Here is a 22,889-nt window from a genome sequence, read left to right on the forward strand (position 1 = left end):
GTAATAGAGACTTACTTAACCACAAACCTTGATAGCATAGGAGCAATTATTGTTGTTCAGCAATGGCTGTTTACGTTTCCTTGTGAAGTTTGTGTGTACCTTTCATTCGAGAAAAAATACGAATGCTGGCGGATATATTCAACTATCAATTAGCAAAATGACATTGTGAATAGGACATGTTAGTAGAGAGCGTGCTAGCTAGTGTGATATTCAATTACACTATAATTATAAATAGTCTGATAACCAATAACACTACTTTTTTATATAGAAAGCTTGATATTGTGTTACAGTAGTTTGATATTTCCGGTCAACTTCAGTAGGCTGGTATGATTATTCACTGCCTTTGGTTGTTCATTTGTTAAAGCAACGTTTTCAAGAACTTCTTCCAAAGGACCATAATGCTCAGCACTCTCCTGCTAAAAATGTTTGGATTCAAGTTACAAATGGTCTTAATTTAAGGCGGTAATGGTAAGTATCTAAAGCCAGTAAAAGATGGCCTTTCTGAATGCAGTTTGGCTGCTCGCTAAATCGCTGTATACCAGTCCTCCACTCTAGCTCCACCCTCATGTCTGCCGCTGATGACGCACACAATGGAGGAAAGCGTTTGTAGTCGAATGTCAACTTCTCTTGTATTCGAAGACACACGCCAAAGATGTCACTAAAGACATCGCAGGAACTTCAATCGTTTGATTTCTGTCCCAAAGTTCAGTCCCCAGATCAGCAGGCAGGCTGCTAACAGACAGAGAGACATCACAAGTGTATTTCCTTTTTGTGGCGGTGGGGACAAATTAGGAATCATTAAAAGTCTGACATTTTTGCCGTAAATAACTGTCCTAGTCCCAAATAGTGTTTGACATTCAGCTGATGCCACACCATGCATGAACGACAGCGTGTAGCGTCACGGGAACTTGCGTTCTACGTCATTACTTTAGACGAAGTCAAGTACACCTACACGGCGCGACTGGTTAATGTAGTCTAGTGTAATGACCAAAACGTGTAAGTTGTTTGCTTTATTTCAGATATTTGCAAGGACAGTCAATATATATATGTTCACTGCACATTAATATTTATATCTCCTGCAGTCATGACATATGTTGCCAGCAAGCTGAGCCTCGTGTTCAGAAAGGTAAACAGTTACAAACGACCTCGTCTGCAATTGCGTAGTTCAGGTTGATTTCTGTCTATTGAATCATTTGTACAAGACTTGCTAAGACACATTTTCTTCAAAGTTCTATGATAATGGGATAAAACTACTTAAATATAATAATTATATTCACAATGGTTCTCTTCATCATTAGTTAGTTGTCCCTAAATTAGCCTTTGTATATTCTTATAGTACTATTACACAGCATTAGGAACAACTACATAACTCGTGAATAACTTTTTTATACCATGCACAAATATTATTTATTAATGTTTTATGTATTTTTGTATTTTATGAATCATATAGTTGTAATCGTTGTTTTAGAATAATGTAATATTGTAATTATTCAATAACCATAAGCAATTTCTTTTGTTCTTCTCTTAATTTTTCTAGTTATGATTGTGTACTACATGTAGTTTATTATTCTTAGTAATTGTAGTGGTTGAAGGAAAAAAGCTCAGTTTTTTTAAAATTAAGTTGTACAGGTTATCATTAGAAACTACTAGTATTAGCAATGTTTTACTTTACTTTCAGAGGCGAAAATAAAATCCTCCATTTCTCAGAGGAAATTAGCATGCATTTATTGATGCAAGACTTATTCAAAGGGCCCTCCATAAATCTGGGAAAAGAGTGGCAAAATTCTTAAGATGTGTTTGTATCTTCACTTCCTCACATTCATGCATAGACTCGCATCCAGAAAATACTTGAAGGAAAGAAAGTCATCAATGAGCAAAGTATACTGGGACAATTATAAAGGACTACGTCATTTATGATTATGTGTTCAGACATTGATGTAACATTCTCCTGATGACGTAAACGCTCGGAATTATGGGTGAAGAATAGCCACTGGTTACAAGTTGTTTGCCCTGTCTGACATGATTGCCATCTTGGAGCCCCATGGAGGCGTGTGTAGAGGCGTCCACGGGTAAGTATGAGCACGGACTTGTTTTACATGTGATGTGTGACTAGTGCCGACATATGTTTACGATATCATCTATGTTTTCATCTGTGATTTGTCGCGAGTGGAGTAAACAAGGTGTCTGGCCGGCGGTAAGGTCTCCTCGTGACATTTTACCTGATTACTGACTCACCGACTTCTGTCCCTACACCTAACCCCAAGCTGGACACTTGTAGAGCTGTAGCTAGAAGTTATTTCACCGCTTACCATCAACATTTTTTCTCGTTCTTTGTCGGTGTGTCATCCGTCTCGCCATGCAATGCTGTTTCTTTACTGTCATGCGCTACGCACATTAACCGAGCAAACATTGTCCTCGTGGTCTTATTTCGGTTTTAAAGATTTCACTAACTCGACTGTCACAAATATCTGCCAGCACGCTCAACGATTTCACGTGGAGGTATAATCATCTAATAAAGGTGAGAGCTGGGTCCTACATGTTCCTAACACGGGAAATGGGTTTTATTCATTTATGAGGCAGTACAGGAAGTTACAGCTCCGCTTGCTGCACTCGTTTCCTGCTTGCATTGGACTGCGACGGCTCAGTGGCCGCAACGTTTCTTCTCTACCTGATAATCCCTGTCATCGACAGTAGGATGACGGTAATACCACTTCTTCTCTACCTGATAATTCTTTTTGTTGACAGTAGGACAACAGTACCACGTCCTCTCCACCTGATAGGTCCCGTCGTCGACGGTACAAAAAGTCAGCATCATTTTTTCAAGACTCTTTCAACAGCCCCGCAATGAGATTTAACTATCTTTAATAATCTCTCTCCCTCCAAAGGGGTAGTGCTATATATATATACAGATTCCCATTTCATTGACTTTGTTTGAGCTGTAGCGCCCTCTGTGTCACGTGTCTGATGATAACTTAAATCGAACAACTGTCATCTTTTGTGGAGAGAGCTGGCCTGTCACACCAACAAACCGCCGACATGAAGAGAAGAAAAACATTTGAGCATGCGATGTCTTCTCTCTGTGTAGCAAATGAGTGCCCACCTTTTCGGAGCGTTCCGGTGGCCCAACGGTTAGCGCTGTTAGCGCCTGTCACCAATATAGTCAAGGTTGGCTGCCCTGAGTTCATTTCTCGTCTCGGGCACGCTGATCTTTCTCTGCACGTGGCATCTGTTTACAGGGCTGGCTGCTTGCCGTAATATAGCCTTAGCTGCTGACACGGCGTAAAACACCAATTCCCCCCTCCCCCCCCACCTTTTCGGAAGACAACAATTTTTTGTTTTACCTTGGTTTAATTAAAGCAAATTTTCATGGATGCTTAATGGAGAACTTTAAGCTGGTTTTGTAGTCCAATAATAGTTGTTGATATTAATGTCAAGTTATCAGCCACAAAATAGGAGGAAAAGTTGCAGTTGGTGTGGTGATCCATGTGTACCAATGCAGAACCAATGTCTACCTTTTGATAATATGTCTTGGACTAGAGAATTGATGAGGAGTGAAAAGAATGTTCGGCTGAGCACACAGCCACAGACCTAGCAAGCATTTTCAAAAATGGGACAACGTCCGACTTCTGTTTCTGACACATGCTTGAACATCTTCATACGTGCTTTTTATTATTCTCCACAACTTATTTTTACCTATGTATACCTATTTTTGTTAATTCCTGTAGTAATATTGCTCGCTGCACACTATTGTGCGTGTCACGGATCAGTCGTGCTTCCATGTTTTAAAGTTAGTTTAATCCTTCGCTGTCTGTTAATTACAATGGATAAATAACATGTATTGATGAGCGAGTGTCAGCGAGGAAAGGGAGATCACTCTAATGAAAGATAGAGAGAAGCAGACGGCACTGGCGGACATGTGAGGACGTTGTGTGTGTGTTTTTTTAAAGATAGAAAGGTAGATGTCAGTAATAATACCTTGCCTAGGCAAGGTTTATTGTTCTGTGTGTACGGGCAGTTGTGTTAGAGCCCTTCTGATCGAGGATTAGATCTAGACAAATCCTCGATCGCCTGAGGTAAGTCACCCAGCAGTGTGTGGGCGGGTGTACCGTTGACTTCATGTCGCCTAGAAACTGGAAGTGAAGCACTCAACGACTGCTGGTGCGATTATAATTGAGATAATATAATTGGAACTTTGTGTTGCCGAACAGAACTGTGAGAGCCGTGAGTTTCCCATTGATAGATAACGAGAGTTGAGATTAAGATTAAGAGCTAAGTGTGATTGGTCGGAGAAGTGCCCCAAAGATAAACATTGTATGTATCATTAGCTGCGTGTCGCCAATACAGTATTGTGTGGAGGCGACTTATTACTTATGCAAATGCGTTTTGTCATCTTAAGTCCTGATCCATTCGAGCAACCTAATAACATTACGTGGACAGCTGCAGGCAATCGTTGTTTTGAGTATTGAAAGAACAAGTACGGACGTCGTGTATGTGTGTTGCTTGTGAGAGCACCGTCGTCAATGATGGTACGCTTTTTGAAAATCTATGAATGTTACGTATAGCTTCGAGATAATTGTTTCTTTATTGCTGCATATAAAGTGAAAAGATGCTGTGCTGAGTAGTTTATACCCAAAAAACCTGCTTGTGTTTCATCGACTAGTTGGCTGCTCTCTGCCCACTGGGTTAATCTTTTATTTAGAATGCATGTGAAGACTTTACTTAATGTATTAGTAAAAGAGATACTTCTATAGTTACTTGGCTGCTTGGAATCACCATTTTGGTATAGTGGGATAATAATGGATTTAGTCCATTCCTTGGGCTAATCTCCCTGGTCATAGAATTGAACAGTTTGGCAAGGATGGGAGTAATAACACTGGATGCAGCTTTTAAGATTTCATTAACATCTGGGCCTGCTTTACCACTTTTTAAGTAACTTATTGCCTCTTTGACCTTCTCTTCTGTGATCTGTTGGACGTCCGTTTGTATTTCACTACTGGTACATTTACAAGGGTTATCTTGACTATCTGTGTCACCCCTTCATTTATTATTGTTTGGAAGTGATTTACCCAATCCTCTTCGCTTATTTGCCCCACTACAGACTGTCTCCTCATTAATTCCCGGATATCCCTTGATTGTCTACTGCATTTTTTAGCGACTTGATTTAACTGTCTGTAGTTTTGTTTCTTTACTGGTAGCAGATTTCTACAAGTTTTTCTTTCTCTGCTATAAGCTCTTCTGTCTTCCTGCATTTTCTTCATTCTAAACTTTCTTATCCTTTTCTTACTAGTCTTTTCTTGTCTTACATTCATTATCAAACCATGTATCAAAGAGAGACAGATACCGTCTTGTGCTTTGACTAGTTACATTCTTTGTCATACATTCACCAGCCTTTTTCATTCCTTCATTGACCACACACATGAGACTGTTTCAGTATCCCAAGCCACAATATTAGTAGCCTCACTTAGAGTAAGTGTAAAGGATTCCGTAAAACATTGCTGACAAAGGTGTCAACTTTCTGTGTATTCCATACCATCTTCTGTACCACATCTAGTTTCTTTAATTCAGATTGTTTCTTGTCATACTGAATCTTAAATTCTACATGTATGTGTGAAGATTCTATTCTATCACTGATGGTCAAATCTATAATCACATGGGTAAATTCTAGTGAAGTAATACAACAATCTACTACACTGTTTCCTTGCTGCTATGAAGGTGAAAGACCCTGACTGTTCTTTATTACACCATCTATTCAAAATACTTAAATCAAAGAATATACACAGGTCTAAAAACAGTCTACTATAAGCATTTAGCTCTACATCCTTAGATTGTACATCATGGCACAGCATCTCACCTCTCAAGTTCTTTTTAGTAGATGTTTTACTCACATAATCCATTTCTCTGATTGCATACCTTATATTTGCTGTTCTTACATTCATGTGACTGCATAACAAAATATATGGATTATCAAAAGATGACATAAGGTCAGTTAGATATTGCTCTATTTCCTTAATGTGGCTTTCTGATTCACTCCTCTGGTAGTATGGAAGTCCTACAGGTGGTACATATACAAATACAATTATTAAGTCCCTTACTTCACCACACAAGGTTGTGCACAGCTTAAAGGCAAGCAATTGTTCATAAGATATATCTATTCCTGTAACAATGTCTTTAAACTCATTCCTTACAAGTGCCCTGACCTCCAACCATGAGAGCTTAGCGATTGATACATATTAACATATTTACAGCTTTCCTTTAGTTGCTCTCGTTCTAAATGACATCCTCTCGTTTTGGGTAATGGCCGCGCACTTGGGGGCACTGAGTTGTCCTGTTTTCCCGGCTGGCCTGTTGTGACGAAGGTCCCCTCATGTCGTTTACAGAGTGACATCCATGGGTGCTTGCATTCGGATGGTGGTGTTTGTAGTGTTGCTACCACTTACATGTTGGGGTAGTTCGAAATGTCTCCAGTGAGTTATTGGTAGCTGATTTCGGGTCCGCGAACGTAACATTCAGAAAGGACCACCCGTCTCGGGTAGTAATCTCCCCTCTGTTGGGGCAGGGAGTCCCATGGTTGTCTCCCCCCGCTGTTTTCGCTGTGAGAGATGTAAGATCAGAGGAGAAGTCTCTGATGTTATTCCAGCGTGCTTTATTTCTTTGTTGGGTTTTCCAGATGGAAGATTCCTGGGATCCTTTGTTGGCACGCCTTTCTTCAATATGAAGTCTTGAGGGAGGGGGGGGGGTACTTTCATCCTCAAAAGTAACCTTGTTAGACCTTTAGGAACATAACATCTCGTTTGATAGTCCTATAAAGCATTTGTTGATATTAATAATGGCTATCAAGCGACAGTCCAAGATACACCGTGTTGCCAAAGCTAATAAGGTACTGGTGTAGAGATTATTACTGATGAATGACGAAAATAACAAACATAACTCTTATTTGCTAGAGACCCAAAGACTGGGACCACCATGATGATCGTCATACTGAGAAGCTCACAACTTTACAGAAAGATGGCATTGTTGCCGATCAGTAATTATCCGAAGCTAATCACTAGCTGAAAGGTCGCTTCTACATTCCATAAACAATCAGTCATGGAGAACGCCACTCTCAACGCGTCCACAGAAGTTCCCACGTTACGGCCAAGCGCAGATGACGTCACTTCCGCGCCTGTAGACGAGTCAGTGCAGCTGCTTACGACAACGACCCACCGGCTATGGAGTGTGTTTCCCCCCGTGCTGCTGGCAGTCGGCACGTGCGGTAACGCGTTGTCCATCGCCGTCCTCTCAGGCAGTAGCATGCGGCGCTCCAACGCCGCTTTCTACCTCACCGTGCTGGCCGTCGTCGATACGATGGCGCTGAACACAGGCCTCCTTCGCCTATGGCTGTTTCACCTAACCGAGGTGGACATACGGGAGCTTAGTACTTTCGTGTGCAAGGTGAGGCTACTTGCTGCCAATAGGACGTGTTCACAAGCCAATACCTTAAAACGCTGTACACTCGTATGCTTATCAACCAGTGTTTCACTACCTTTATAGGCTCTACTTTCTGTCGGTCACTACCTTGCTATGTTGTGGTCAGTAAACTTCTCAATTTCCAGATGACAGAGTGTTGTAGTTCGGCCATACTGTGCACTCCAACTAACTGACCTCGGTGTTGATTCTATCAGACTAAGTCTTCAGAGTGAGCATAATCCCATCTGAAAATATTTTATAAAATACTTAACTTTACTGGTAGGAACAGTAAATTAAGTAAATCATGCCTCGATATTTAAAGGGCATCTGTTTTTGTTTTTTTTTAATAGGACCATATATGGGCGATTTGTAATGGATAGCATAAGAAAATTCCTTTGATGCTTACTAGGAAATTTATGTATTTGCGATCCGAGTGAGACGACTGAAATGTAGCTTTACATGCATGTCATATCCACTTTTTCAGTTTCACTCGTGGATAGTGTACGTCACGCTTGACATTAGTGTCTGGATCGTAGTGGCCTTCACCTGTGAACGCCTCATTTCCGTTTGCCTTCCTCATGACGTCAAGCGGCATTGCAACGAGCAGACCTCATGTATCTCCCTGTCTATCATCGCAGTCGTCCTGATGGCCATCAACTCTCATTTCATCTATGGGCTTGGTATTGAGTACACTAAGACGATCGTCACTGTCTCCAATGAACTGGATCACAACAGGTATTCACACAATCTACTGGGCAACTCCTCCCTCTTAAGCCATGAAATGTCAGTGTGACACTAAACGTCCACCTCTCTAATGAAAAGGGAATGGCAGAGGTCACTGTCTCCATTGTCACTGAAAATGTGTGTGTTTAAAAATAAATATAGTGTTTGTGTGTGTGAGAGAGAGAGAGAAATTATTTGAACATGTAGATGCATGTATATATAGATATTGCTATATATTGCTAGTACAAGTACTATATGGAACTGCATTGATGTATTGATAAAGTTGTATAGAAGTTAGCACACTAATGCTTAAGACAGGAGGCGTGCACAGTGTACTTGCCCTCGCTAACACAGATCGGAATGGGTGTCTGATTGATTAGAGGGTTGGGGACGGCTAACAGGGAAAGAAGACACCCTCACAACAAAGCTCCTCAGTTAACAACACCTCACTCTCCGAAGACCAAAATGTTACTAAGTGAAGGTCACAAGAATGGCTTGAAAAATCCACAGGTTGTCGATCTCCTACCTAAAACCCCATTTTATCTGTACTTCATCTTGCAATATTTTAAACCCTGCTTCTTGCTCTTTCAGAAACATGTTTTCATCTTCTTAAATAGTACTCTTGTTACCACCAAATGGCTCAGTTTGAAGCAAGAAGACTTTTAAATGAACTCCCTTACTATTATTGACATGTGACTAGTCAGGAGTTGTCTCCTTCAGTCACCTTATGTTCGGGACGTGTGACTCTGCGATGACTTCATTACATGTGACGAGTTATTTTGTGACTTGTGTTGTTGGACCAAATGACAGTAATAACATGACAAGAGTGAAGGGCGTCTCAGATCAAGTTGTAAACATTGGGTGACGTACTACTTAGTGAACAGTAAAGTTGTCTCATGCAGTGTTGCGGTCACAGTAGTGTGCCTATTGCCTGTGAAGCACAAAGTGTAAAGACACAAAATGCTGCTATGGTCACGTTCCAGCAGTCGCTCTCCATCACCACTAAGGAGTGGCCTCACGCTCTGATTGCGACTTGTGCTGTCAGACAGGTGACAGTCCCGCGCTGCGTCCCTTTAGGAAAGGAGTACGAACACTTCTACAACATGGTGTGGCCCTGGATAGACCTGTGCATCTTCTCCCTCCTTCCTCTATTGCTCATCGTCGTGTGTAACTCGGTCATCATAATCAAAGTAAGCTTGTTCGTCACGTTCACGTAGTCCTCCTCTACTCTGACCTGTCTTTGCCAACAAGTTCATACCATGCCCTTTCTTTTAGGGCGGCGCGCATTTCGCTCATCGCATTTAGCAAATTCTTAGAGCGAAGACTATTTAAAACTTTAAAGAAAGAAAGTTAATAAAATCAGGATTCTACTATAAAATTATGTTGTTTTTTTTTTATTCAAGCTTACAAACTAGTTGGATTTTATCTTAGCCTTTTATTGTTTCTTATTGTTTTCTTTTCTACATTTGGTTTGAATGTTCTCCTGTTATATATCTTACCTTAGTATTAAGGTGGGTAAACTGATTTAAACTTAAGTAGTAATTATCATATATTCTAGTTTGTTTGGTTTATTAGTTAATTATTTTTAGTACATTATCGTCATGCTTCACTCGTAAGTCTTCCCCTGCTGTTTTATCATCTTTCTACACATTGGAAGAGTTTACCTGATGCATACTAATTGTGTACCTTAGGCATGCATGATTACTGACAGATATTTGAAAGCCGTCGAAAGGCCCGGCGTATCATTCCGTCCGTAGCGTCCAGTACACATCCTGGTGTCCAGGCAGATGACACCAGATCGCGGAAAGTGTCCTCCATGACTGGAACACTAATGACATTGAACCTGGTGCTGCTGCTAACGACCATGCCAATCTGCGCCTATCACATCGTGGAGCCTTATTATGCAACCATTTTTGACGAATCCTCGGAGCAGTATGATCCAAAGGTACAGATGCGCCCCCTCTTTCACCTATAATTGTCTCACTAATGATCAAAACTATATTCCTGTATTTTTACAGTACACATTAATAAACACCCGATAGCGCAGGCGTGTGAAAATTAATGTGAAAACCACGTTTAACGTAATTCTTCAATAAGCTGAATGGTGCAAAAGTATAGGTTCATTCGGGAAATATTGATAATAAGTGATTTTGTCAACGATTTTGCTGATTTGGGGAAGAAATATATTATTTGCACTGGTTAGAGTTGTCAACACTAATCTGGTTCATACTTCTGTCTAAATGAACTATGGAAATAATAATGAATCCTTGTCAACAGAATGAAAATGAAAAAGGTTGATTAAAACCTTCAACGATAAGAAATTAAGAAAAAGTGATTACGAGACCACGCAAATGAAGCAGAAAAATCTGTCAGAACCTTTCTAAAAGATAAGAGTGTCAGATTTTGAAAACTGAGTTTGACAACCAAATCTGAGTGAAAAGGGCAAACGACGTGCAAGTTTGGCTTTAATTGACAATTTATGAAGTTGTGCTCTGCAAAAAGACCCTTACAGTTGCATGTTTATCCATCTGTGATTACTTTAGTTCTTCGTTATTTAAGAATCATAGTATGTGTCAAACAAAGGTCTGCTTCCAAAAAAAAAAAAAAAACTATACTTATGCACAGGTTAAAGGTGACACTCCGTATTTACCCTTTCTCACTTGCTCACTTTATTTAGAACAAGTATTTTATCTACATTATTTTGTGTGACTTAACCCGACCATAAATAATGTCTGTAATAGCTGATCAAGATATTGTGTCTGTACTTTGAAACGCTGCTATCTCTCTTTCTCTCTCGTTCCCCGTCTCCGAGGAACTTCTTCGTGCCTTCTTCGTGACATTTGCAAAAATTCACCAAGTTAATCAGAACATTAAATACTATTCTTATTAGTTATAAATTTGAACGACTATAATAATTCCTTTTTCAGCGAGAAACTTTAAGTTTTTTAGTTGTACAAGTTCTGGTGCAGGTCACAGCACAATTCAAACTGGCGTGGGCCATTGTCAACATGCTCATGTACATCAACAACTCAATCAACTTCCTTCTCTACTGTTTGTCTGGAACTCGCTTTCGCGAAGAATTGTCAAACTTGATTTTACGAAAACGATACAGCCTACCGGTAACACCAACACAAACGTATCAGAGTGCCAGAATACAAGGTTAGTATATTACTAACACTCCTGAAACATAGTGCCATTACTATATAACTCACATTGATATATTACTAGTGTTACAAAACTATGAATATGACTTTACGCCAAAAAGTTGTTGTCATTACATGTGGTTAGTGTATTGCAAGCCTTGTAAACATTACAGAGACGAAGATGCCTGTGACACAGTATCCAGTTACTTGCTTATTACTTCACCAGTATCCTCTCGCAGAATAATAGCTTACCTGGTGTCTAGAATGAGTGAATGGATCAACCTTGATGCCAAATTTTTTAAACTCACGTGTGATGACAAACCTATTATGGTGCAGTGTATAAAAGCCTCATACGTTTGTGAAGCCTCTTTATCGCAAGTTCTGCTTTTCTATTTGTCAAGCTTAAGAATACCTGGGTCTTTAAGACCTCTGCAAACCTTGAGACAAGAAAAGACACGTTTGGAGCGTCGGGCTGCTCCTTTCTGGCGGCAGTTGCTGAGAGAGCGGCGACCGTCCATAGAAACGGTCGTACTACATGGTGCGAGAGAACAGTGGTAGACGACAGCTACAACAACCACGGCTACAACAGCCACAGCTTCAGTTGGATGCAGAGAAAAAAACGATTGGACTAAATCAAGAGAAGCAGAGACAGTGTCCCCAACAGCGCTTGATGATTTAACAGCCGGGACATGGAAGTGCTCAAGAAAAAATAGTGTTCTTGATCCAGAGAAACAGGATAGTTCTCAAGACCGAAAACACTAACACATCCAAAGAAAATGAAATATTTCTCAGCGTCCAGAGAACCTGGACACTCTTCTAGATCCTCAGAAACAAGGTCCAGAGAAGGAAGGCACGATGAAGACTGAGAAGAACTAATAATAATAAACAGAAAAAAAGGTGATACTTCTCAAGGGTCAAGAACTCAGATAAACAGGATAGCCTTAAGGCAAGAACACATAAAGTCCTCTAGAACCTTGGACACTTTAGGACCTTCGGTAAAGCAAGAGAACTCTCAGTGACATTATGACAGGGTATGCAATTAAAAAAGGAAGAAAGCTATAGACAAAATTCCTACTTTGTAACATGTGTTGCTCTTTTTTTGAGTTTTATTAGAGACTTACCTAACCCCAAACCTTGCTAGCATATGCGCATTTATTGCTGTTCATCGATGACTGTTTACGTTTCCTTGTGAAGTTTGTGTGCACTTTTATTCGAGAAAAAAATACGAATGCTGGAGAATATATTTAAGTGTCAATCAGCAAAATGAAATTGTTAACAGGACACGTCTTTATTTAGTAGAAAGCGCGCTAGCTAGTCTGATATTCCGTTACAGTAGTTTTAAAACTATAAAAAGTTTGATATATTTTGTTACACTAGTTTTATATTTACAGGCAACTTCAATAGGCTGGTATTATCAGTCACTGGCCGTTGGTTGCTCAATTTGTCAAAGCTACATTTTTCAAGAACGTACACATAGAAGCCTTTCGTATCTTCCAAAGGACTATAATGCTCAGATTGCTCCTGCTACAAATGTGTTGATTCAAGTCACAAATGGTCTTAATTTAAGGCGGTAATTGCAAGTATCATCATCTTTCTTTTCTTCTTCTTTTACACCCCCATTGGAGCCTGGGGCCGCAACTACACCTCGCCATCGGATCCGGTTCCACTTGGGTCCATGTCATGCCAGCTGCCTACGCCTCTCTTTGGACCGATCTTTCCATGTCTGTCTGGGTCTACCAACCCTGAGCCGCCCCTGTGGGTTCTAGCCCAGAGCTTGTCCCGTTAAATCGGCCAGTAAAATATGGCATTTTCTTAATGCAGTTTCACTGCCCGCTAAATGGCTGTGTACCAGTCCTCCACTAGCTCCACTTTCATGCCTGACGCTTATGGAGGTTTCTGTGGTATTCAAAGACACTCGCGGAAGATGTCACTAAAGTCATCGCAGGAACTTTAGTCGTCTGATTTCTGTCCTTATTAGTCTCAAGATCAACAGACAGGCTGCTAAAAAAAAATAAAATATAGACAAAACCATTACAAGTGTATTTTCTTTCTGTGGCAATGTCAACCAATTAGTACCTCAAAAGGCGCTGACATTCTTGCCGTAAGTAATTAGTGTCCCAATTTAAACACTTCGAAGAGTCGTAGCTGCAGTGGCGGTTAACGTGGTAGTGGTAAAGGTTATTATTGTCTAAACAATAACTTTACAAATTATTGTAGGTGATAAAGATGGTGTGTTTAAATAATCATCGTATAACAGTCAGTACGATTCATGCACAATTAGAGTGATTTAGAGAACTGAACTGAGATACACTTGTGACTTGCTATCGTGAAGTATTTGGCTCGCACTATCACCCAGTCAAGGTCCGTGGCCACTGTAACAGCCTGTCTGCATCCGTAAATGTTGTCAAGTTTTAGATTTATCAAGCAATTTACAGCGTACATAGTGTCAAGTTTTAGTTAATATAGAGCCGTTTATATGTAAAGTTTTATCGTCAATGGACATCACAACCTGCTCGATCACAAGCTACTAAAGTCTGTAAGCAGCGATAGCCTTTGACAGACACTTTCTTTACACGTGACGTACACAGCACGTGCTTTTCAAAATGGCAGCGTGGGCGAGCGGCAGGCATTGCCTTCATACCACTTGTGAATGTCCGGGTAGCGTTTGTGGGTATGCGGCAGCTGAAGCAGTTTCTGACAAAGTTTGCATAGCGCCAAGTTGGCAACCTTTTTCGATGACCTCTGCCAGTGATCTTTGCGCCACAGCAGCTCGCTGTACAGCGCTCTATTGGCGGCCAGATCGGCCAGGTACTTTCCCAGCTCCTTTGGAGATTCGAACCAATCAGCGTCCACATAAGTGCCTTCTGGAAAATAAGCCCCGTAGTTAGCGCCCCCTCGCACTACAGGCACCACGTTCATACCAGGGCGCCAGGCGCGGTAAAAGATGTCCGTGATGTGGTCCCGACACAGGTCTTCCTCGAATGCCAGTAGGAAGAAATAATCCCTGGTTAAAGTTTGCGAACATCTCACGTCTTCTGCCGGGCAGGTCGTGTTTGAACAGGGGTGGAACTCGTCAACTTGAACGTACTTCCTCAGCTCCTGGATGTAGTCCTCCCTTCTGCTGGGCGTAGCCCGTGGACATTCGTCGTACACCAGAGCGGCGGCAATCGACTTGCCTTTGGTGAGCTCCAGAAAATACTCCTTGGGCATCACTTTGTCCGACGGCTTCCTCTTCAGCAGTCCCAGTGGCTCCCAGATATCCGAGTCGTGGCGATACGTCCAGGTCCAGTTGAACACCGTGCTCCAAGCCGGCGACCATACGAGATTACGTGGCAGCGCCGGCGAGCTCATATCGTAGAACACGTAGGCCTGCACGAGACGTCAGCATGCGTCACATCAGCACAGCGACACATGACTTCATACGAGGACAGACAAACAGGAACAGTGCACCTACCATCAGACTAGACAGAACAAGGACTCTGCACTCCACAACACAAATAGTAAATAGATCAGTAACACAACACCTGAAAGACCAATCTGAATGGTTTGCGGTTTTCTTTCAGATACCGGTAGATATAGGCGATAGAAACCTAACCTGTAAATTTCAGCTTCCAAAACCCATCCGTTAATTATCTGCTAGCATGGTACGCTATTCGCATCTGAGATCAACGAGCGCCCCTAGCAGTGTACTACGTCAAGCTAACAGTGTACTACGTCACGGTAGTGCACCATTCACAAGGTTGCCAGCAGTCAACACCAAACACAGAGAGAGAATAAGCAACAGTTCGGGTTATTCGGATGCTGAAAGTCTGCATTTCTCGTGCTAAAGTAGTTTTTCAGAACCACGAGAAATTCGCAGACTGTCAGCGTCCGACTAATCCAACTGTGGCTCATTCTCTCTCTCTCTGATTGGTATTGACTTCTGACAATGTTGTGAATGGTGCACCAACATGAAGTAGTACACTGTTAGCGGCGCTCGTTGATCGCAGGTGCGAATCTTAGCGGATAATTAATTAACGGATGGCTTTTGAAGGCTGAAATTTACAGGTTAGTTTTATATCACCTATATCTACTGATGTCTGATAAAACGCAAACCGTTCAGGGTGGTTTTTAGAAGACATCAGCACAGTGACACAAGGGTTAACATCACGAATAGAAAATCTTCGCAGCAGTGATACTCGCCATGAGTTGCTGACATGGCGTAGAACTCCTACTAACACAGCAGTGAGACATAATGCATCGAACAGTTTTAGGATGGCTACGGATTGACGAGAGCTGCCATCCAGCAAGACAAAGAGTCTTTACAACAACTAGCCATATCTAGTGTGTGCAGATATACCGTGCATGTTTGTGTGTACCAGCTGCCGTCAGCAGGACTAGGAGTCTTTACAACTAGCTGTCTTTCTCACGCACACAGTATGGGCTTAGTGTTGCACTAGGTATCTGCTTTCCTTTCTGGAATCGAGGGTACAAACTCTAGGCAGGACCTGATTGGTATCAGAAACCAAGGTGCACACACTGATTTTTGCCCGCTATACTGGTGATTGGGTGCTACGTCACTCGCTTTCAGGTTACCCGACCATCAAAAACGTGACCATTAGAGAAAAAGTCCATTAGAAAGTGGAAAGCCGGAGAAAAAGGCAAAGACCACGATATGGATCTCAGCAAGAGCCACATGTAGACAATGTGCAGGAAGATCACAATAAAACGCAGGAAAAATAAACAAAGAAAGTTGTCAACGACAAGCCAGTAAGGTGAAGGAATATCACTCAACAAGTTGCCTCACTCCCAAGAATTATGAGATGAGATTACAGCTAGCTGTTACCAATAAAACTGTTTTTCAATAAAGACCATGCTGTCTCCTGTGTAGAAATTGGTTACACGCAGCACATTTCGTGTAATACGTGTGTGTGGATGGTTTTGGATTTGTGTGGCTGCAACAGAGCGTAGAATGCATCTATGCGTGTATTCCGACAACAACTGGTATTTGTCAGTGAAATGCTCTCATCGACTTCGAGTTCCAAAACAATTTTCTAGCAGCAGTTAAAAGTGATTTTTTTTCTAGTCAGCTAAAGACTATATTAGTTCTCAGAAAAAGAACCGAAAAATTCCTGGATAGTGGGGTTTTTTGAGGGGTTACTTTTCCGGATGTTTCAGAAAACAGCAGTAAGTTGACTAAGATAAATCTTGTTTTCATACGTTAAAGAATGCATATATTCATGTATATAAAGTGTAAAGCATAAAAAAATATGATCACACAGGTTGCAAAAGAAAGCGCCCAGATGCTAAAGACCTAATCTTAATATATCTTCCTGTTTTGTCAGATTTACGCTTGCAATGGTAGAGCAAAGATCACCTGATCTGTTCATCAGCAGATAATAGGCTAGCTGAGTAAACTTCAGGTGGATTGACCAGCCAGCTGTTTCTCTCTGAATATCAAATATCGATGCTAGTGGTAGCACGATGACAACACCACCCTCAACCACTGGTGAAGCAGCTGTGCCGCCTGTGGTGTGTCTCGCGTGGAATACAAAAAACTGGAATACAATCACGTGCATACGACAGATCGTTTATCAGTCAAATAAAGATTCCACCCCCTCACCTCCAAACAAAAAGTTCAAGAGTTGTCATTGGTAGAAACCGATCACTTATAAGAGAACAGTTCCTACGATTTTAAGCCACTATTAAGATGATGACACAAACAAAGAAGGTAATTACAAGAAAAGTACAGATGCAAAAACTTTTCACTGCCAAGTTCTTTTCTTCATACCAACGTGTGTCCTAATAAGCTGTATACAAACTGCCTTTAAAATTTAATTACCAAATTGTAATTGATTGGTTTGGTATTATTAAAAGTTACTTATGTTGCTTGCTGCAAATCACTGCATATCACACCCTTCTTGTGTCTCCCCCATACGATTTGGTTGACTGTGCATACGAGGCTGACACGAGAAAACAGGTTTGATATGAGACTCTTCTCCAGACAGCTCTGGTGGACAAAAAATACTTGCCCTGGCTTTTCAAAAGGCATTATCTTAACTGAAAAAGCAGTGTATATCATAGCCTTTTTTCCGAATATCAGGAACAAGAACCCGAAAATAAATAAGTTTGAAAATGTATGCACCAGCTGCAAAAGAGAATCTGAATCAGACAAGCATATGTTCTGTAACATTTTCTTCAGTTTAAGCAAGAGAACCAGTCTAGAGATAATGCAGCCAAACCTGATGGTTTAAAAGTACAATCAGGGAATACTATAGCTGATAGAGAGCTAAATGATTAGGCTAACAAGCCTACAAAGTATACACACCTGGTCAGAGTGGCGTCGAGGAGGAGGGTCTTCTCGCCAGTGAGCGCCATCGAAGATAATTGCATCAGGAATGGAATCTTCAGACAAAGGGAATTCAAACTTGCAACCTGAGACTGGGCAGTTCTCAAATGCTTTCCTTCTGGTAAAAAACTGCGGTATGACATCTGGCTTATACCATGTGATTATTTTCATGCCGGGTTTGCCAAGATTTCTGTCAATATAAGGTGAGGTGAAATTCTCCATTGACGAAGCAGCTAAGTGCTTAAGACGCAACTTCTTTATCTTGGTGGTGGATTGGCTTTTTTCGTGGCCCTGTTCCTTGTGCCGATTGGCGGTCTTGATGTTTGCAGAGTCTTCGGTCTGCTTGAGATTATCACTGACGTCTGCCACATCATCCTCTGGTGCCAAAACAAAATCTTTTTGTCTGTGATCTGCTGTTCTCAAAGTGACAGAAAAACTGTCTTCATCTTCCTCCATTCGTTCCGACTTTCTGCTCCCCCTGGTGGTTGCCTCATCCTCTTTGACTGACGTTTGGTTTTCGTGCCTCGAGATGCCTGTTGTAGAGGACTTAACGTCAGTTCTGTTTAGTCTCCTTCCTCTGTCGCTGCGACGTCCCGTGTGCTCTCTGGACATTCTCTCTTCATCTCTGCTCCCACCTTTCAGGAGACGGTTGGTTATTGAGGGACTTTGCATGGCGTCTCTGGCGAGATCGAAGGCTAGGAGGCGATTGGTTTGTTCGTTTTGAGCCATTATTAAGATGATGACACAAACAAAGAAGGTGATTACAAGGAAAGTACCCATGAGACACTTGAGGTCGGTGATGCGAAGAATTCCCAGGCGTGCCATGACCTTTGTCAGATTTGAGTGTGTGACTGACTACGCTAGACTGATGTCATCATGTGCCCTATAGATGAATGCGAAAACACAAACACACAACACGCCTGCATTGGCGTACACTGTCACATGTTTAGCTCCCAGGTCGGCCACAGATACGTGCATGCTGCCGTTTGCATACACACAAAAGTCCATTTCTTTATACCAATGTGTGTCCTAATAAGCCGTATACAAATTGCCTTTAACATTCAAATACCGATTTTAATTGACTGGTTTGGTATTATTACAAGTTACTTGCTGCAAATCACTGCATATCGCGCCCTTGTTGTGTCTCCCTCATACGATTTGGTTGATTGTACTTACGAGACTGACACGAGAGACCCAGGCAATCAAAGCCTATCCACAATTAAGTTGTGCAGCATGTCCGTCTGTACCACATGTGCCGGCTTCAGATTGACTGACAATTTCTGTGCTTATTGATCTAGTAGACAATATTACAGTCTGTTCAATGAGGACTTCGCGAGGAAAGATTTTTTTAAAGTCCTATTTCCTTTTCCAACCAAGTAAAAGAAATGCAATATAATACCTGTAGGTCACGCCTAACTGGAGTTGGGGGGGGGGGGAGGAACAGATGGATCTGGTGTACCCTGGCCCGTGGCTGTGAAGGGATCGAGGCCTTGGTTAATGCATTTTTTCGTTCTTCTGTTCCTTTTCTTTTAAAGAAAGGCTGGCGTAAGATTCCTCGCTCTAGGTTTTTTTTTTTTTCCTGTGAAGCAGAGTACAATAAGTTTGATCCTTTAATGTCATTTTTCCTCATTTACTAAACAGTTACGTACAAACAACTCTATGTTCAAGTAGTGATGTAGATCCTAGTGCACTTGTGCTAATGTTTGCAGTCTATATTATATTACTGAATGAAATGTAGATATTGACAATGGAATTGTAAGTATATTATTATATACTGGGAAAATAATTTACAATTAAAATTACAAGGGGCCCGGAGAGGTCATCTGCCCCGAGGCCCGTGCTGGCTCTCGGCGGCCCTGTTGTAGGTGTATTTCAAACTCATTTTAAAATCATTGAGTAATATGACCGCAGGAATAAAAAACATGCAGCCATCTCTGTCTGTTTGAGGACAAAGAGGTGAGTGCGAGTGAGCAGACGGCGCCATCGGTCGACCACGTGCTTCTAAATACGTGATAGCGGAGGACCACGGTCGGTGAGCACAGGTCTGACTCACAGTGTACATGACATCGATTAATAAGTTCATCTTTTAATTTATCCGTGTTTTTTCAGGTAAGCTTTCATTCAGACACGTACTTAGCACTCTCCATCCCCGAGTAAATTCTTTCATTGTAGTCACAGTCTGTATAGCAGAAAGATGGTGGAGACAGACCAAGGAAGTAAAGAGGAAGAATTGGTAGAATGGAGTAAACTGGAGAAAAGGAAAAGAGCAAAAGGAAAGAAAAGGCGATCCTAGCATGAATGATCTACCGCACTAGTTTATCATGAAAAATACAGGTTGATACACAGTTCATAATATAGTATAATACTAGTTATGATACTAGTTGATATACAGCATTAGTTCATCATAAATAATACCAGCTTATATATAGCACTTGCTCATCATAAATAATGCTAATTGATATAACAGCTGATATGCAGCTCTAGTCATTACATATTCTCTTACATATTACATTCTCTTACATATTTTCTCTCTCTCTCTCTCTTTCTCACCAGCGCTTCCATCTGTAAACTCTCCCCCTTTTTACCCAGCTTTTTTATCTTTTCTACCTTCTGTCTAAATCGGTCTTTCTCCTGCTTTTATTTTCCCATCACACATTCTTTTCTATTTGTTTCTTTTCTCTGTGGCGTCCCTTTGTCCCCTTCTTTTAAGTAATTGGCGACCCGCGTCATGGAGGAATGGGAGGCTGGAGTCTAAGGGCCCTATGGGTTGCGGCCAACACACCTCTTTGGCCTGGACCTCCTATAGATGGCAGGTTGGTGTGACTTACACCAATCATGCAATCAGCTGGTTGTGAATGCTCTCTTTGCTAAAGGTTGCGGCCTCTGTCAATCTGGCCTTCATCTCTGTTGACCAAAATATATTCCTTCTGTGGGCCTGGTATGGTCCTGCCGAAAATACCGCTCGGTCGCTGGACTCCGTGGTGGGAGGTCAGAATTAAGGAATGAACCTTAAACTTTTTAAATAACAACAAACAATCAAAACTTGGAAAATGCAGTAGGGAGGACGAGTTGTTTTCGGGAGTGACGATCGATGAGGGGAGAAAGAAAGATCGAGTAAGCAAAAGTCTATTGATTGGGGAATGGGGAGAAGGATCCTGCAGGCTATTAAAATATTATAGTGGGCGCAAAGTTGGTCCAGCCGCTCTTGTCACGTTCCCCTTTTGAAATAGCCAATAGTTTTAAATACTTCCATCTGAAACCTTCATTCTGGACCATTTTGGTCCAGTGAAGAACCCAGAAGGCCTCTGAGCCCATTCGCAAAAGGTACGAAAACAGTTCGTTGACCGGCTCGTTAAATGTTACAGTGAACAGATCCTTTATCAACTCCTCTAAGAGTTACCTGACTTCCCTGGGATGTCGGAGAAACAGCTTTCCAGAAAATCCACCTCAGGAAAGATGGGAAATATGCATACCCACACTCTTTTTTTTTTTTTTTTTACTTTCTGTTTCCCTAAAATACCCCGCTCTGAGCACGGCACTAAGAGAACTGGAAATGCTGATTGGCTGTTGCCATAGGAGACCGATCTAAGCGGAAGAGCCTCATTGACTGCCGGACCTCAGCGTTTGGGGTTTGCGCATGCGTAGCGTTGGCCAAAAGGAATGAACGTTGTAACTGATTTCCGAATTCAAGTGATGAAAGGGCAACTATGTTAGCAATGAGACCAATTTAAATTACAGTGTTTAAACACAAGGATTTAAGCAGAGATTCAGCAAAAACTGGAAGGAGAATATACCCAGACGCGTTTAGGATAAAGAGAGTGGACATCACTGATCAAAGTGAAATATATGTTAAAACGCCTGTTGAGGTATAGATTGATCGAGCGATGTAGATAAATAACTTATCAAGCTGTACGAAAGAATGATATTGTACAGTCAAGTGAACTTTACTACGAGGATTACAGACATAAAAGGTTGACTTTTATTTAGTTCTCGACGTCAAGCATTCCTGAATTAGTGTAATAGTGAAACGGTAACCCTGACGTGCAAGAACATTTTTGTAGAATTGCAAATTTCTTAAGAGTTGTGGAGATACGGATATTCTATCGATTCAAACAGCAAAGCCAGATCGATTTCGAAGCAGAGAGTTTTGAAGTCCCTGCTCGGATAGAGAGTGCTGACATTAGAATGTGGCAAACATTGGCCTTCCACACACACACCTCAAAACTGCAAAGTCGACGTCGGCAAGATCAGGCATCCGAAATGTATGAAAAGGAAAATTGTGGATATAGTGTACCTATGCCATAAAGATGGAGAAAAAGGCCATGAAGGCAGTTAAACTTCCTATATTTCATCGTGAGGGCGCACATCTAAAAAGTGGCGGTCTAACCAAAAATTGTGGAGAAAAACCACAGAAGCTTACTTTTCAGCCATTCACAAAACAGTCGTACTTGAAAGTTATTGCTGATCAAACACATCGAAACTGGAGAGTTTCCTTGAGGAAAAGGAGGTAGGACTCGTTCTGCATTCTACTGAGGTACATGTGCGCGCAACGTCCGGTACGTGCTTGAATAGAGGTGTCGGGTACAATACTGAATATGATATCCTATTGAACAGAGGGGTGGGGCGTAGAGTTTTGTATCGTTAATAAGTTATTTAACTGCTTTAATAAATCTGGTGATAAAGGTGAGTTTTACTGCATCTATATGAGATCCGGTAGGTAAGGCTCATGGCGCTGCGTGTCATTCAAGTATACATTTCTTCCAACGTTTATTTCGATTTTAACGAGTTATGCAGCAAATATAATAATTGCATACAATAAACACTGGCTGTGTTATTCTCAGCATTTGCATAAGACTGTTTTAGGTGGTTTGCTTGCATCGTGTAATTTTTGGGGAACAACTTTTAAAGAAGTGATTTTTGTCCTCCCATTCAATGAATTGCTGGTTGTTCAGTCGTTTCCTCATTTACTGCATGTATATTCCAGTTCATGTATGAAAGACAGTTGAAGTTTTACTATGTACAGTACCAAGGATGCACATCTGAGAGATGGACAGCTGAAGTTTGACTTTGATGAAGAGGATAAATTGCCAGATATTAATCCTGATTTAGAGCATGACATGCCACTAAAACCAGAATATGGAACTGTTCCTTCGTGTCTGTTGGGAATACCTCTGGAGGAAATAGACGAAGGCACCAAAGCTAGAGACGAGGTAAAATGTTCAAAAATCTTTTGTCACCTCACATAGGTA

At 41.4% G+C, this 22,889-nt stretch overlaps 3 protein-coding genes across 12 annotated transcripts in view; 2 read left to right on the top strand and 1 right to left on the bottom strand.

Moving 5' to 3' along the window:
* The window catches only part of LOC112554212 (probable G-protein coupled receptor 139), a 38,929-nt gene extending 26,336 nt beyond the window's left edge, over positions 1-12,593 (top strand). For 3 of the 7 annotated variants that reach the window (XM_025221878.1, XM_025221879.1, XM_025221880.1), the window contains exons 4-7: positions 9,215-9,359; positions 9,881-10,114; positions 11,139-11,328; positions 11,714-12,593. In XM_025221878.1, coding sequence (XP_025077663.1) covers positions 9,215-9,359; positions 9,881-10,114; positions 11,139-11,328; positions 11,714-11,718 — 574 coding nt within the window. In that variant the 3' untranslated portion in view covers positions 11,719-12,593. Of the gene's footprint in view, positions 1-1,955; positions 2,070-2,588; positions 2,702-3,882; positions 3,956-6,941; positions 7,432-7,930; positions 8,182-9,214; positions 9,360-9,880; positions 10,115-11,138; positions 11,329-11,713 lie in introns of those variants that run through there. The other 4 variants (XM_025221874.1, XM_025221877.1, XM_025221876.1 and 1 more) reach the window with 4 other exon arrangements.
* A 738-nt stretch (positions 12,594-13,331) lies between these two features.
* LOC112554210 (alpha-(1,3)-fucosyltransferase C-like) lies at positions 13,332-19,054 on the bottom strand. Its single transcript, XM_025221872.1, has 2 exons — positions 17,620-19,054; positions 13,332-14,681 (listed from the first exon to the last, which is right to left on the bottom strand). The coding sequence occupies exons 1-2, from the start codon at positions 18,463-18,465 to the stop codon at positions 13,911-13,913; spliced, it is 1,617 nt and encodes a 538-aa protein (XP_025077657.1). The 5' UTR covers positions 18,466-19,054; the 3' UTR covers positions 13,332-13,910.
* Positions 19,055-21,263: 2,209 nt separating this feature from the next.
* The window catches only part of LOC112554184 (sodium channel protein 1 brain-like), a 57,646-nt gene continuing 56,020 nt past the window's right edge, over positions 21,264-22,889 (top strand). For 3 of the 4 annotated variants that reach the window (XM_025221822.1, XM_025221825.1, XM_025221824.1), the window contains exons 1-2: positions 21,264-22,147; positions 22,664-22,850. The gene's annotated coding sequence lies outside the window, so the exon portion shown is untranslated. Of the gene's footprint in view, positions 22,197-22,663; positions 22,851-22,889 lie in introns of all 4 variants that reach the window. The other variant, XM_025221823.1, reaches the window with a different exon arrangement.

This window comes from Pomacea canaliculata, linkage group LG13 (assembly GCF_003073045.1).
Source record: "Pomacea canaliculata isolate SZHN2017 linkage group LG13, ASM307304v1, whole genome shotgun sequence".
Classification (NCBI taxonomy): domain Eukaryota; kingdom Metazoa; phylum Mollusca; class Gastropoda; order Architaenioglossa; family Ampullariidae; genus Pomacea; species Pomacea canaliculata.